This window comes from Mastigoproctus giganteus, chromosome 7 (assembly GCF_048544385.1).
Source record: "Mastigoproctus giganteus isolate SK-2022 chromosome 7, ASM4854438v1, whole genome shotgun sequence".
NCBI classification, from domain to species: Eukaryota; Metazoa; Arthropoda; class Arachnida; order Uropygi; family Thelyphonidae; genus Mastigoproctus; species Mastigoproctus giganteus.
Genome location: NC_143581.1, coordinates 185,569,554 through 185,583,014, shown reverse-complemented (window position 1 = coordinate 185,583,014; position 13,461 = coordinate 185,569,554). Strand labels below are relative to the sequence as shown.

At 37.1% G+C, this 13,461-nt stretch overlaps 1 protein-coding gene across 2 annotated transcripts in view; it reads left to right on the top strand.

The window, feature by feature from the left end:
* Positions 1 to 11,731, top strand: part of LOC150083395 (putative phosphatidate phosphatase) — a 105,532-nt gene extending 93,801 nt beyond the window's left edge. For both annotated transcript variants that reach the window (XM_090377239.1, XM_090377238.1), the window contains exon 6: positions 11,544 to 11,731. In XM_090377239.1, coding sequence (XP_090233365.1) covers positions 11,544 to 11,675 — 132 coding nt within the window. In that variant the 3' untranslated portion in view covers positions 11,676 to 11,731. The remainder of the gene's footprint in view (positions 1 to 11,543) is intronic.
* The last annotated feature ends 1,730 nt before the right edge of the window (positions 11,732 to 13,461 follow it).

Below are 13,461 nucleotides of genomic sequence, written 5' to 3'. Positions count from 1 at the left end.
GAGAGTCTTATAATGGGGGATTTTAATTTCCCAGATATTGACTGGAATTTGTGGGTTGGTCACTCACACACTAGCAAGGCTTTTGTGGATTTATTGGATGATTGTTTTCTACATCAGCATGTTCGTGAGGCAACAAGAGGGAGCAATACTCTTGATCTGATTATCAGTAGTGATTCTTCATGCATTAAGAACCTGCAGATAAATGAACCACTAGGTGGTGGCAGTGACCACAGTGTGTTGAAGTGGGATTTATTCAAGGAGGTAACTACCATCAGAGGTAAAGGGAAGGGTTTTTGTTTTCGTAAAGGCGACTATGATGGTCTGAGACAGTATTTAAATTCTATACAGTGGGACCAACTGATGATGTTACCAACAGCAAACTCAAAATGGGAAGCATTCAAGGAACAAATCTTGGTGGCTACCAGGCTTTACATACCAACTAAGAAATATTGTTCAAGGTTTAGGCCTAAATGGTTGTCAGATGGACTAATGAGACATGTGGCAGAGAAGAAAAATGCATGGGATACATACAAATTAATGGGTGACATGGAAGCCTATGATAGATATAAGTTGGTCTGTAACCAAGTCACAAAGGAGATTAGGCAGGCAAAGGCAGACTACGAAAAATCCTTTGCAAAGGATGCAAAGAAAAACAGAAAGGAGTTCTTTACATACTTGAACTCGAGAAGGAAAGGGATGAATCAGATTGGTCCACTGGATATTGATGGTTCAACAGTTGAGGATCCTGCTCAGGTGGCTAACAATCTAAACGAGTATTTTGCATCTACATTCACGCATGAGGAGTTATTCAGGAAGGAGAATGATGTAGGTAAAGTAAACATTGGCAGTGAGCTGGATGATTTTGTAATAACTGAGAGGAAAGTGGAGGAGAGATTGTTGAGGATAAACATAAAAAAGGCACCTGGGGTGGATGGGATCTATCCAGTTATATTAAAGGAGGCAGCAAAGGAAGTATGCAAACCCCTAGCCATAATTATGAGAGCTTCTTTGGACTCAGGGGAGGTACCCATAGACTGGAGATGTGCAAATGTAACCCCAATTCACAAAGGAGGATCAAAGGCTGACACAAGTAATTATAGACCTGTTAGTTTAACTTCTGTTCCAGGTAAATTAATGGAGGCACTGGTTAAAGAAGCACTGCAGGATCATCTAGACAAGAATTCAGTTATAGCTCAGACGCAGCATGGTTTTGTTAAGGGCAGGTCTTGCCTGACCAATTTGATTGGATACTATGATGTAGTCACAAAAGAACTGGATGCAGGGAATAACTTTGATATTATATATTTGGATCTTAGAAAGGCTTTTGATACTGTTGCACATGGAAGACTGCTGCAGAAATTGGAGCAGTGTGGCATTGGAGGCAAATTGCTGCTATGGATAAGGGGATGGTTGAGTGGCAGAAGACAGAGAGTGGTAATCAATGGACACTGCTCAACGTGGACTAATGTTATTAGTGGAGTTCCTCAAGGTTCAGTGTTGGGTCCATTGTTGTTTTCGGTGTTTATGAATGATATTGATGATGGGATATCAAGTTTAATGTCTAAGTTTGCAGATGATACAAAGGTTGGGAGGGTCGTTAAGGACACTACTGACGCTATGCTGCTGCAACAGGATCTGAAAAGGTTGAACAGATGGGCTGAGAGGTGGCAAATGAAGTTTAACATTGACAAATGTAAAGTACTACATATGGGTAACAGTAATCCCAGAGCAATGTATCAACTCTGCGGTACTACACTGACAGTGGTGGAGAATGAAAAGGACCTGGGGGTAATTGTGCAGGCAGATATGAAGTTCTCTGAGCAGTGCAGACGAGCTGCAAGAGTAGCTCATGGTGTCTTGTCAATGATATACAGGAATTTTTCTAGCAGGGATAAGGAGGTGATTATTCCCTTGTATAAGGCAATGGTTAGGCCACATCTTGAGTACTGTATACAGGTCTGGAGGCCTCATTTCAAGAAGGATGTAGAGCTGCTGGAACGGGCACAGAGAAGGGCAACAAGATTAGTAAATGGAACAAAGGGTTGCTCTTACGAAGAAAGGCTTAAGTTTTGCAAATTACAGAGTCTGGAGACTAGGCACCGGCGAGGTGATCTGATAGAGGTGTATAAGGCTTTGAATGGTTTGAGCATGCTCAATGCCAATGGGATTCTTCATCTTTCTCAGAATAATCACCTCAGAGGGCATAAATTCAAATTGAGGAAGGACGGATGTCGGATAGATGTGCGGAAATTTGCCTTTGGCCAGCGGGTGGTTGGTCGGTGGAACCGACTTCCATCACTTGTTGTTGAAGTTGATAGCCTAAACAAATTTAAAGCTCAACTGGACAGGTATTTCGAACGAACGGAGGGGTGAAGTGGGAGAGGGTTTTTTTTTTTTTTTGGCTGATGCTGAATAAGCTTGCTTTCTTGCATCATATGCCTCTACTAATGCTAATGCTAATGCTAAATTTAATGGTTTTTTTTTTTTTTTTGCAAATAGCATTAATGACAGGTGGAGTCTAGTGCACCATTACTGTTACGAGTTATTGGGTAATTTGTTCTGTGTTGTGTATTGTAGTTATGTTTGTTGTTAAAAGGGCAGGTTAATTGTTAGTATTTTGTACTTTTTTTAAGATAATTAATTTCTTTGTAAAAGATTAGGCTACTTTGAACTGTAGTGCTCTGACTGTGCCTTGTGAGTTGAGTTGCATAAGTTGGTAGATGCAATATAGTCAACTTTAAGCATGTTGAGGAACATAAGGACTTTGCATTAGCCAATAACTGTCTAATTGAACAGAATTTTAAAAATAATAACAAAGAAAAGAACTTTAAAATACAGCTTATTCATAATGACATTTGTAATTTATCCATTTTAGTGTATGATATGCATTGATTAGTTATCATTAATTTCAAAGAAGTCTGAGAACATGTTTGGATGGTGCCAGAATTTGTAATTTATCCATTTTAGTGTATGATATGCATTGATTAGTTATCATTAATTTCAAAGAAGTCTGAGAACATGTTTGGATGGCGCCAGAATATGGTTCTGGAGCATTCTGGCTAACATGAAATCCATTAAAAGGTTTTCATTTCTGAAAGTTGGTCAATATGAATTCAGAAGTAGCCTCACAACTTGCAGGTCTATAACTATATGTGTTTTGAACTTAATAAAACATATCAAGCATTAAATGAAAGACAGACAGTCTTGATGTTTTTATTGGTGACCATAACATCTCAATATGACTGTCACCAATCATGCAGCATGTGACCCAACTGAAATCATTGTCCTATCACACCTGCTCTGACAAAGCAGGTATCACATCATCAGTAGCAACTCTGATTCTGTTCTTCAGTTTAGTTAAGTTTGCTGGTAATGGTGTGGCTGTTAAACCTAATCCATAATGAATCTCCAGATGAACAAATCCAGTGAGTTGAGGTTTGGGGATGGTTCTAGCCTTGAAATTGTACCATATCACCCCATACATCAGTTATTTGGAAAGTTCAAATAAAAATGCACCATTCTGTTGCTTACTTTATATAATTTCCCTGAATGATTTATTTATTGGCAAGAGTAAAGGTCTAATAAACTATTACGGCTGCTTAAGCTGTGAGAGCACATATTTGATTGAATGAATAACTGCTCTATATCTCCTGTAGCCACAATTCTGGACATAAAAGAAAAGCATTAGGTATTAACAAAACCAAGTCTGTGTATATATATATATATATATGGTTCAAATACAAAAATAGTTCTACTTGATCTAGAAGGTTGAAATTTTGCACCTATTGCATGAAATTTTGGGTGCACTTTACCTTTTACTTTAGAGTCCCTACAACTTGTGCATTTTGCAGTATAGCAGTTTACGATGTTGCTGATCACAAAAAATTGCCTTTCTTTTTATTTTTTTCGATAAATGCAGTTTATGCCTGTACTTTGAAACCAACGTTACAGTAAGCTTTGATTGGCTACTTTCACTTCATATGTGTACAGTATAAAGAAAAAATATCAGTAACAAGCAGAATACTTCAATGGAAAACATAATTTTATTATCTTGCAATATGACTGGTTGTAGAGCTGTTATTCTTTATTATACATAACTCCATCAGCTAATCAAATATACACTGCAATAGAGTATCCTAATAGTTTCAGGCCATAAGCCAGAGATACAAAGGGTACTAGGAAAGTTTTGCAATACAGCTTTGTTTATTTAATTTTTTCAAAGTAATTTCCTCTACATTCAATACACCTCTCCATCCTCCGAAACCAATCTTTAAACCAGTTCTGCCAAGTTTCACTAGGGAGTAAAGCACACTCGTTGTCCCAAGCCCGTAGAAGGTCCTCATCACTGGAAAACCGCCTCCCTTTTAGCTTCATTTTCACATGCGGGAACAGTGCAAAGTCGCAGGGAGCAAGGTCTGGCTGTAGGGAGGGTGCTCGAGAAGTTTCAGTCCTGTCGTGGTCAAATATTCGGTGCAGGCTTTGGCGCGGTGAACTTGAGCATTATCGTGATGGAGGTACCAGGTGTCCATTCTTGACTTTGGCCGCAGGTTCTTCATAGATCCAATGACTTTAGGCAGGCATTGTTCAGTATACCACTTAGCTGTGACTGTCTTCTGCGTGTCCAAAACGACACGTTCCACAATTCCACTCGATTTGAAAAATACAGCTATCATTTTCTTCTTTACAGATCGGGATTTTCTGACAATTACGGGTGTGTCGTCATCATCAAAGACCCAAACTTTGTTTTGAGCCTTGGTCGGCAGATCGTAATAGTACAGCCAAGTCTCGTCACCTGTCACGATGTTGTTCACATACCGAAATTGTCCCTTATCAAACTTTTTTAACATCTCCCAGCACCAAGTCACACGTCGTGTCATCTGCCCTTCAGTCAGTTGATGCGGCACCCAGAGAGAACAAAGTTTCTTCACGTGCAAATGATCTTGCAGAATCGAACGAATTGCTGGTGCATTTAGGCCCAAAGTATCCTCTATCTGTTGGTAGGTCACTCGCCTGTTTTCGTCAAGCATTTTCCTCACAGCAGTAACGTTTTCCTCCGTAAGTGATGTTCGTGGCCTTCCCGGCCTCTCAGAATCCTCCAGAGTGAAATTTCCCCTTTGGAATTCTCTATACCACCTGAATATCATTGTACGACGTGGACAATCATCATCTAGTGCAAGAGTCATTTCTTCTAAGCACTGGTCTATGGTTAAACCACGCACGAAATTATACCGCAAAACTGTCCTTATCTCATTTCGTGACCACGATGCCATCGCAAGCACTTTACACTCTCAGTACTAATGAATAACAGCCCATCGACTTGGCGCGGCGGCTACTATGCACGTATGAACATGTCTCAACATGCAGCAACAAGCAGCTTCCTGTGATTCATTGTTGCATCATATTGCAAAACTTTCCTAGTACCCTTTGTATATATTTGCTTCTTCAGGAATTGTTTTCACTACTTTCATCTGTATAACCTTTATCATCACTATAAACTTTAGTGGATGTCAGCTATGCAGTACATACCTCCTGGACAGTAATTAATTATTGTCTCTTTATTTTAGTGTAATGTCCATGGTTTTAAGAAACATCTTATTAGTATTAGTAGAGGCATATGATGCAAGAAAGCAAGCTATTATAGCATCAGCCAAAAAAAAAAAAAAAACCCTTCCCATTTCACTATTCCATTCATTCCAAATGTTTGTCTAGCTGTGCCTTGAATTTAAGCTGTCAACTTCCACAACAACAGATGATGTATGTCCCAGCAATCAATTACCTGCTGGCTAAAAGCAAATTTCCACACATTTGTTCTACAACTGTCTTTGCTCAGTTTGAATCTGTCCCCTCAGCTTTGTAATCTGCACAAGAAGAAGAATCCCATCAGCATTGAGCCTGCTCAATCCATTCAAGGCCTTATACGCATCAATAAAATCACCTTGCAGGTGCCTAGTCTCCAGAAGCAGCAATTTGCAGAACTTAAGCCTTTTTTCGTAAGAGCACCCCTTTGTTCCCCTCACCTCTCTTGTTGCCCTTCTCTATACTTGTTCTACCAAATCTACATCCTTCTTAAATTGAGGCCTCCAGACCTGTACTCAAGGTGTGGCCTGACCATTGCCTTATACAAGAGGATAATCACCTCCTTATCCCTGCTCTCAAAATTCCTGTATACCATTGACAAGACTCCATGACCTACTCTGGCAGCCTGTCTGCACTACTCAGAAAACTTCATATCTGACTGCACAATTACCCCTAGATTCTTTTCATTTTCTATTACCCTGAGTGTAGTACCACCCAGTTGGTACATTTCTCTGGGGTTACTGCTACCCACATGCAGTACTTTGCATTTGTCAATGTTAAACTTTAGTTGCCACTTCTCAGCCCATCTGCCAAACATTTCTAGATCCAGTTGCAGTAGCACGCTGTCATTACTGTTATTAACAACCCTGCCAACCTTTGTGTCATCTGCAAACTTTGACATGAAGCTTGATATACCTTCATCAATATCATTGATAAATACACAAAACAACAATGGGCCCAACACTGAACCCCAAGGAACATCACTAATGACATTAGTCGATGAAGAGTCAGTGTCCATTAATAACCACTCTCTGTATTCTTCTGTTCACCTTTATCTAGAGCAGTAACTTGCCCTTAATGCCGTAGTCTTCCATGTGCAACAGTATCAAAAGTTTTCCTGAAATCCAAGTATATGATATTAAAATTATTTTTTGCATCCAGTTCCTTTGTAACCACATCATAGTATCCAACAAACCCCTTAAACTTCCCCTTAACAAACCCATTCTGTGTCTGAATTATTACTGCTGTCTTGTTGAGATGATTCTGCAATGCATCATTAACCAGTGGCTCCATTATTTTCCCTGTAACAAAAGTCAAACTAACAGGTCTGTAATTACTTGTGTCACCTTTTGATTTCCCTTTGTGAATTGGAGATACATTTGCACATCTGCAGTCCGTGGGTTCTTCCCCCGAGTCCAAGGATGCTCTCATAATTATGGCTAAGGGTTTGCTTATTTCCTTTGCCACCTTTAATATTACTGGATAGATTCCATCCACCCCAGGTGCCTTTCTTATGTTTAACTTCAACAATTTCTCTTCCACTTCGCTCTCAGTTATTACAAAATCATTTAACTCCCTGTTAGTTTGATAAACACCTGATAAACTCCTTGAATAATTACATGTGTGAATGTAGATGCAGAATACTCATTTATTTTGCCAGCTATCTGAGAATAATCATCTACAGTCAAACCATTGATATCAAGTGGACCAATCTGATTCATTCCCTTCCTTTTAGAGTTTATATAAGTAAAGAAGTCTTTGCATCCTTTGCCAAATATTTCTCATAATCTGCCTTCGCATGCGTAACCTCCTTTGTGACATGATTACAGACTAACTTGTATCTACCATAGGCTTCTGTGTCTCCTGATAATTTATATGCATCCCATGCATTTTTCTTCTCTGCCATGAGTCTGATTAGTTCATCTGACATCCATTTGGGCCTAAACCTAGAACAGTAATTCTTAGTTGGAACAAAAAGCCTAGTAGCCTTCCAGAATTACATCTTGAATGCTTCCCATTTAGAATTTGCTGTTGGTAACATCATCAGTTGGTTCCACTGTATAGAACTTAAAATCCCTGAGACCACTGTAGTCACCTTTACGAAAGCAAAAGCTCTTCTCTTTGCCCCTGATGGTAGTTACATTTTTAAGTAAATCGCACATCAGTACACTGTGATCACTGCCACCTAGTGGTTCCTCTATCTGTACATTCTTAATCACCTTGAGTGTTACTCCATCTTGTTGCCTCTCTAACATGCTGCTGTAGAAAACAATCCTCCAATAAATCCACAAAAGCCTTGCTAGCGTGTGAGTGACCAACCCACAAGTTCCAGTCTATATCTGGAAAGTTAAAATCCCCCATTATAAGACACTGATTTACTGGCCCGCTGTGTTCGTTGTACTCATCAGAGTCATTAGGCCTATAACAAACTCCTACCCTCATTTTTGCTTTCCCAGTGCTACACTGGGATGTCACACCAAACTTACTCAACATTGCACTGTCCATCTATGTCAACTGGATGCACTTCCTTAGATTTTTTTCTTAACTAATAGCATAACCCCTCCTCCCTTCCTATCTTGTCTATCCTTTCTGTGCACATTGTACTCCCCAAATTCCAATTCTGCATTCCTTATATCTGTGTGACACCATGTCTCTGATATCCCAACAATATCTGCCTCTGATGTCTTGACCAGTAGCTCAAATTCATCAAATTTATTTACTATACTCGTAGCAGTGGTGTACATGCACCTGTTCTTAATCTTAGTTACTCTAACACAGCCCATGTTTCTGGTTCCCAGCAGTTCCTGAAATGCCAGCAACTTGCTTTCCGGGCTGCTGCTCAATCCGATAGAAGCAGTGCAAGAATCATTTCTACATCTGCCTGCAGCTGTTATATACAGTTAACAAGAACACATTAACCCACATCCTGCACAATAAATTTCTAAACTGTTTTACTTCTAGTTATGTTTTGTTAATTTGGCCATATTTCTGGATCAACTGTTTGATCTCAGATAGTTCAAGTTCTCTGAGCATTACAGATAGGTTTCCAAGATATACATGAATTTTGCTAGCATAGATAAGGTGATTATTCCATTGTACAAGCCAATGGTTAATGTATTAGTCTGTGAATCCCACAAGCTAGCCGTTTTCCAACCCACCTAACATTGCCTCGATAGCATCAGCAAATATTCTTGCACCTTTTCTATTTAAGTGTATACCATCCCTGTAGAAGCAATCTCTCCTGTTAACAAGCGCAGACCACGCTGAGAAAAATTCTACCCCATGAGCCTTGCACAGCTCTTCCGGGCCAAATTGATTGACAAGGCTCTCATCATATACTCCCTCCTATCGTGTCTGGGCAGAATTGCAGACACTTTCAAATTTAACCTTAACTTGCCACTTTTTTTCAACATTGACCTGTACTTGCTAAGTAAATCTGCAGATCTCCTACACTTAATGTCATTAGTGCCAATGTAAAAAGATATCACCTTTTGTGCTTTTAAAAGATGATATCTGCTCTACATTATCAACTTTTGACCCTGGCAGACATACCCTGGTCCTATTCCACCTGTCCTATTTGCACAGTATATTTCCTGTTTCCCTGACAATTGAGTCACTGACAATACCTAGCTGTTGTGGGACCAGTGCATTCTGTCCTGAAGATTGCCGTGTTGCCTGGTGCACAAGAGTGAGCTCTGGCATTGTTGGGCAGCTGAGAGCTTGATTGGCTCTCCATTTTAATTCCTTTGAGGGCATCTACCCGACTCTTCAAGCTCTCATAAATGCCCATCAGAACACTGAGTTGGTGCCTAATTTCTTCACATTCTCTGCACCTAGCACACACACAGACATCCTCCATAGCTAGATCATGTCCTGTCCTGTTCGAGAAAGATGTCACATTTTGCACATTTTTTTTTAGACTTTGATGCTTTGGAGAATTGCCCCCTTCAGTTCCCCCCCAAACCAGAGCAATTTTGCTACTTTGTGCACATTGCTTTACTGCTATAGTCTGAGGCATGATTTCTGTTTAAATACAACTTAATTAGGCGCCTCCGTAGCCAAGTGGGCAAGAGCAGCAGCGTGTAGCACACGCTTCTTGATTAGACCGGGGTTCGAGCCCGTGACTACCAAATACGGAGGATGCGGAAAGGTCAGGGAATGACCCGGAGCAATATGGCCTTGGTTGCTAATGCTCCTAAAAACCAAATAACAACTTAATTAACAATAAATATAAGATTTATAAATTAAATTGATTAATTGCCAATACTATACTAAACTAACAGATTCCTAATACAGTGCTATATATTATGCCATCTAGTTTTATGTTATACCTTATGCTATCAAGTTCAAGTTATACATTTTGCTATTCTGTATCGATACTACAGCAATGGTGGCAAGATTCGAACAGTACAAGTAATCACTTACAAAATCTCTATCTGAGTTCAAAATAAACTAAGTATCATAACTATGAATATAAAACTACTTCTAGAAAATAAATTAATATGCCATTTAATTCAAAAAGTGGTAAAAATTTAAGAAAACTTCTCTGGTTTAGCTGGAGATTAGCTGGAGCCGTAAAAACTTTGCCTGCACGGAACTAATCTTTTTCCCCTTATGAGAGACATGCTTTGAATTTAAAATAAAGGAAGACACTAATTTCTACATGAAACAGTAATTTATTTTTCTATACAGTTAACAAGCACACATTAACCCACACATCCTGCAATAACTTTCTAAACTGTTTTACTTCTAGTTATGTTTTGTTAATTTGGCTATATTCCTGGATCAACTGTTTGATCTGAGATAGTTCAGGTTCTCTGAGCATTGCAGATAGGTTTCCAGGATATACAGGAATTTTGCTAGCATAGATAAGGTGATTATTCCATTGTACAAGCCAATGGTTAGGCTGCATACAGGTCTGGCAGCCTCATTTTAGGTAGATATAGATGTGCTGTAATGAGTGCAGAGACGGGCAGCAACTTGAGTGAAGGGAACAAAGGGGTGGTCTTGCCAAGAAAAGCTTCAGTTCTGCAAATTGCAATGTCTGGAGACTAAGCACCTGCAGGGTGATCTGACTGAGGTGTTTAAAGTTCTGAGTGGCTTGAGAAAACTCATTGCTGATGGGATTCTTCCTGTTGCTCAGCCTATGCACAAGAGGGGGTATAAATTCAATTTGAGGAAGGATAGTTATGCTGAAGTTTGCCTTTGGCCAGCGGGTGGTTGATTTTTGGACCAAACTATACCATCTGTTGTTGTGGAAGTGAATAGTTTGAATAAATTCAAGGAAGAATTAGACAAATTATTGGGGAGTGTTGTTGTGGAAGTGAATAGTTTGTTGTGGAAGTGAATAGTTTGAATAAATTCAAGGAAGAATTAGACAAATTATTGGGGAGGGGGATATAGATGGGTGATGTGGATTTTTTTTTTTTTTTTGCTGATGCTTTATAAGCTTGCTTTCTTGCATCATTTGCCACTACTAATACTACTCTCATTATTGGGCAGAAATGGAGTTTAGTTCAGATATAGCTAAGTGTGACTTACATCAAGACAGAAAATGAATGATTGTCTGGAAGGTGTTGATGTACTTCATTTGTACTAGATGTGGAATATTGTATGCTTAATAACTGTACAAAAATAAACTTTTTTATTTGGAAATTAGTGTTGTGCTGCCTTCATTTTATATTTAAGTTCATAATATTCTTTTATTAAATATAAAAATGGATTATATTGAATGCACAAAATTTCAAAAAAAAAAAAAAATGAAAAGAAAAAAAAAATGTTAGTATATAATTAATGGACCAACAAACATTACTTTCAGTATAACCCTTATTTGTTGTTTTATGCTAAGATGTTATTTATTAGATTTAAGTATTTTTAAAGCTGAATGTGGTGTGTTGCAATTGAAATGCATTTAAATGTGTTTCTTTTTTATTTTTTTATTTATGCATTTATATTTTTTCATGCAGGTCTTCCGTGTTTCTGATCTTTTCCTAAATTCATGCATACCAGAAGCCCAACCATTAAGTATTGGTGCTCTACCGCTGTCTAACTATAATTCACATGGAACTGATATTGAGGACAGCAGGCAGTCATCTTAGCATTTACTGAAATTTAGATATATCACACAGAATCCATGATTTTTTTTTTTTTTTTTTTTTTGTTGTTATTGTTCACAAATGATATATGATTTTATTGATTAGTAGACCGTCCACATCATTCTTTTCATATTTTATGCAAGTTGCCAGTAAGTAGTACAATGTACAAACTTTGTAATTGTTAAACCAGATTTAATTGTTATTAGTGCCTTCCTAGTACAGTTATACATATGATCAATCTTTTAATGTTTGTATACTGTAAAGTAAGCACAGTTTGCTTCCGAAGACAGTGATTTATACAGATACATGCATATGCCACATTTAACTTGAGTAATTAATTGTGATATTCCATTTATAAACTGTAGTGAAGAATTTTTTTTTTTTTTTTAAATTAGTTCAAGGTATGGAAAAAATTTATTCTTATGTAAAATTTAATATTTCATTTCTATGAAGTAATGATATTTTAATCATTGTTACGTACTTCATGTAATTCAGTATAGAGTATACTTTTTTATATAAAAAAATTTCTTTATAATAGTAAAATTTATGATACTACATTTCTTTACATTGAAACATTATTTAATTTGAATTTGTAACCCATTTAACCCTTTCAGGAGTGTGTACATATATTTTTAAAGATAATTTCATATAACGTTTCTCCTAACATACAGATTATTTTAATCTTCCAGTGCACTGATAAATGGAATTGCATCACATTTTTTGTGAAACAATTTTAATTGTTTAATGAAGTTCATATTTTGTAATATGTTATTCATTCATTAAACATGTGTAAAAATAATAATACTAAATGTGATATTCTACTCAAGACGGTTAGTGAGAGATATGATCCAGTTATGCAGAAAAGTCTTCTTTTTAAGGCTTTCCTTTGTTATATTTCACATGAAAACTAATTTTTAAACTTTGCTGTGCCTGAAGGGGAAAAAAAATTATATGATAGTATGAAATAAGGATAGGCAGTTTAATTCAGATACTGTTTCCTCATGGTTATTCTTTATACTTGCTTATAGAGTAAATGCATTAAGTGAAGTATTTAAAATAGAATATTCTGACAATTAAAGTGCCTGTTTTGAAATTATTCAAGAGTAGTTATTTATATTTTATTTGCAACTTTATCATGAGGCTGCTTCTTGTAACAACCAGACTTATTCACCTAATTGGGAATTTTGCTCAGAAGCAGTTCTCTTAAAATAAAGTTATTGACACAGCAGTTTCAGTTATTCTTTTATACCTAGTACATAAATTAGGTCCATTAAGCTGCCTATAACACTAGTTATTAGTTGTTACTGAATCTGAGCTTTTTCATAAACAAAAATATATATAATGTTCTTGTTATCATTAGATATTTTGTCTGTAATATTTTCAGTCTTGTTTTTCTTAATATTGTATGAATGTGAATTGTACCTTGTATAAATTTATACAAAATTTGAATCTTGCTCTGAACTTCCAGGAAAACTTTAACTTTAGTGGAATAATAGGATAGATTTATATAGTGATATTTAAAATTCTTCTTAGATCTAGATTCATCCTTATATTTTTAGTTTGCTTTGAGGAAATGTAAAGACTTAAATTGAAAAACAAAATTGAATTTTAAAGTAATAAAAAACTGATGGTGCCAGTGTTTTGAATTAAATTGAATAAGCGTTTTGAATTATTTTTATATCCTTTCTCTCGACAAAAGGATCTCATTTTTATGCAGTGGAATTACATTCAAGTTTTGCTGCTCTTAATGCATATAATAAAGTATATACTGTATATGGATGATAGATGT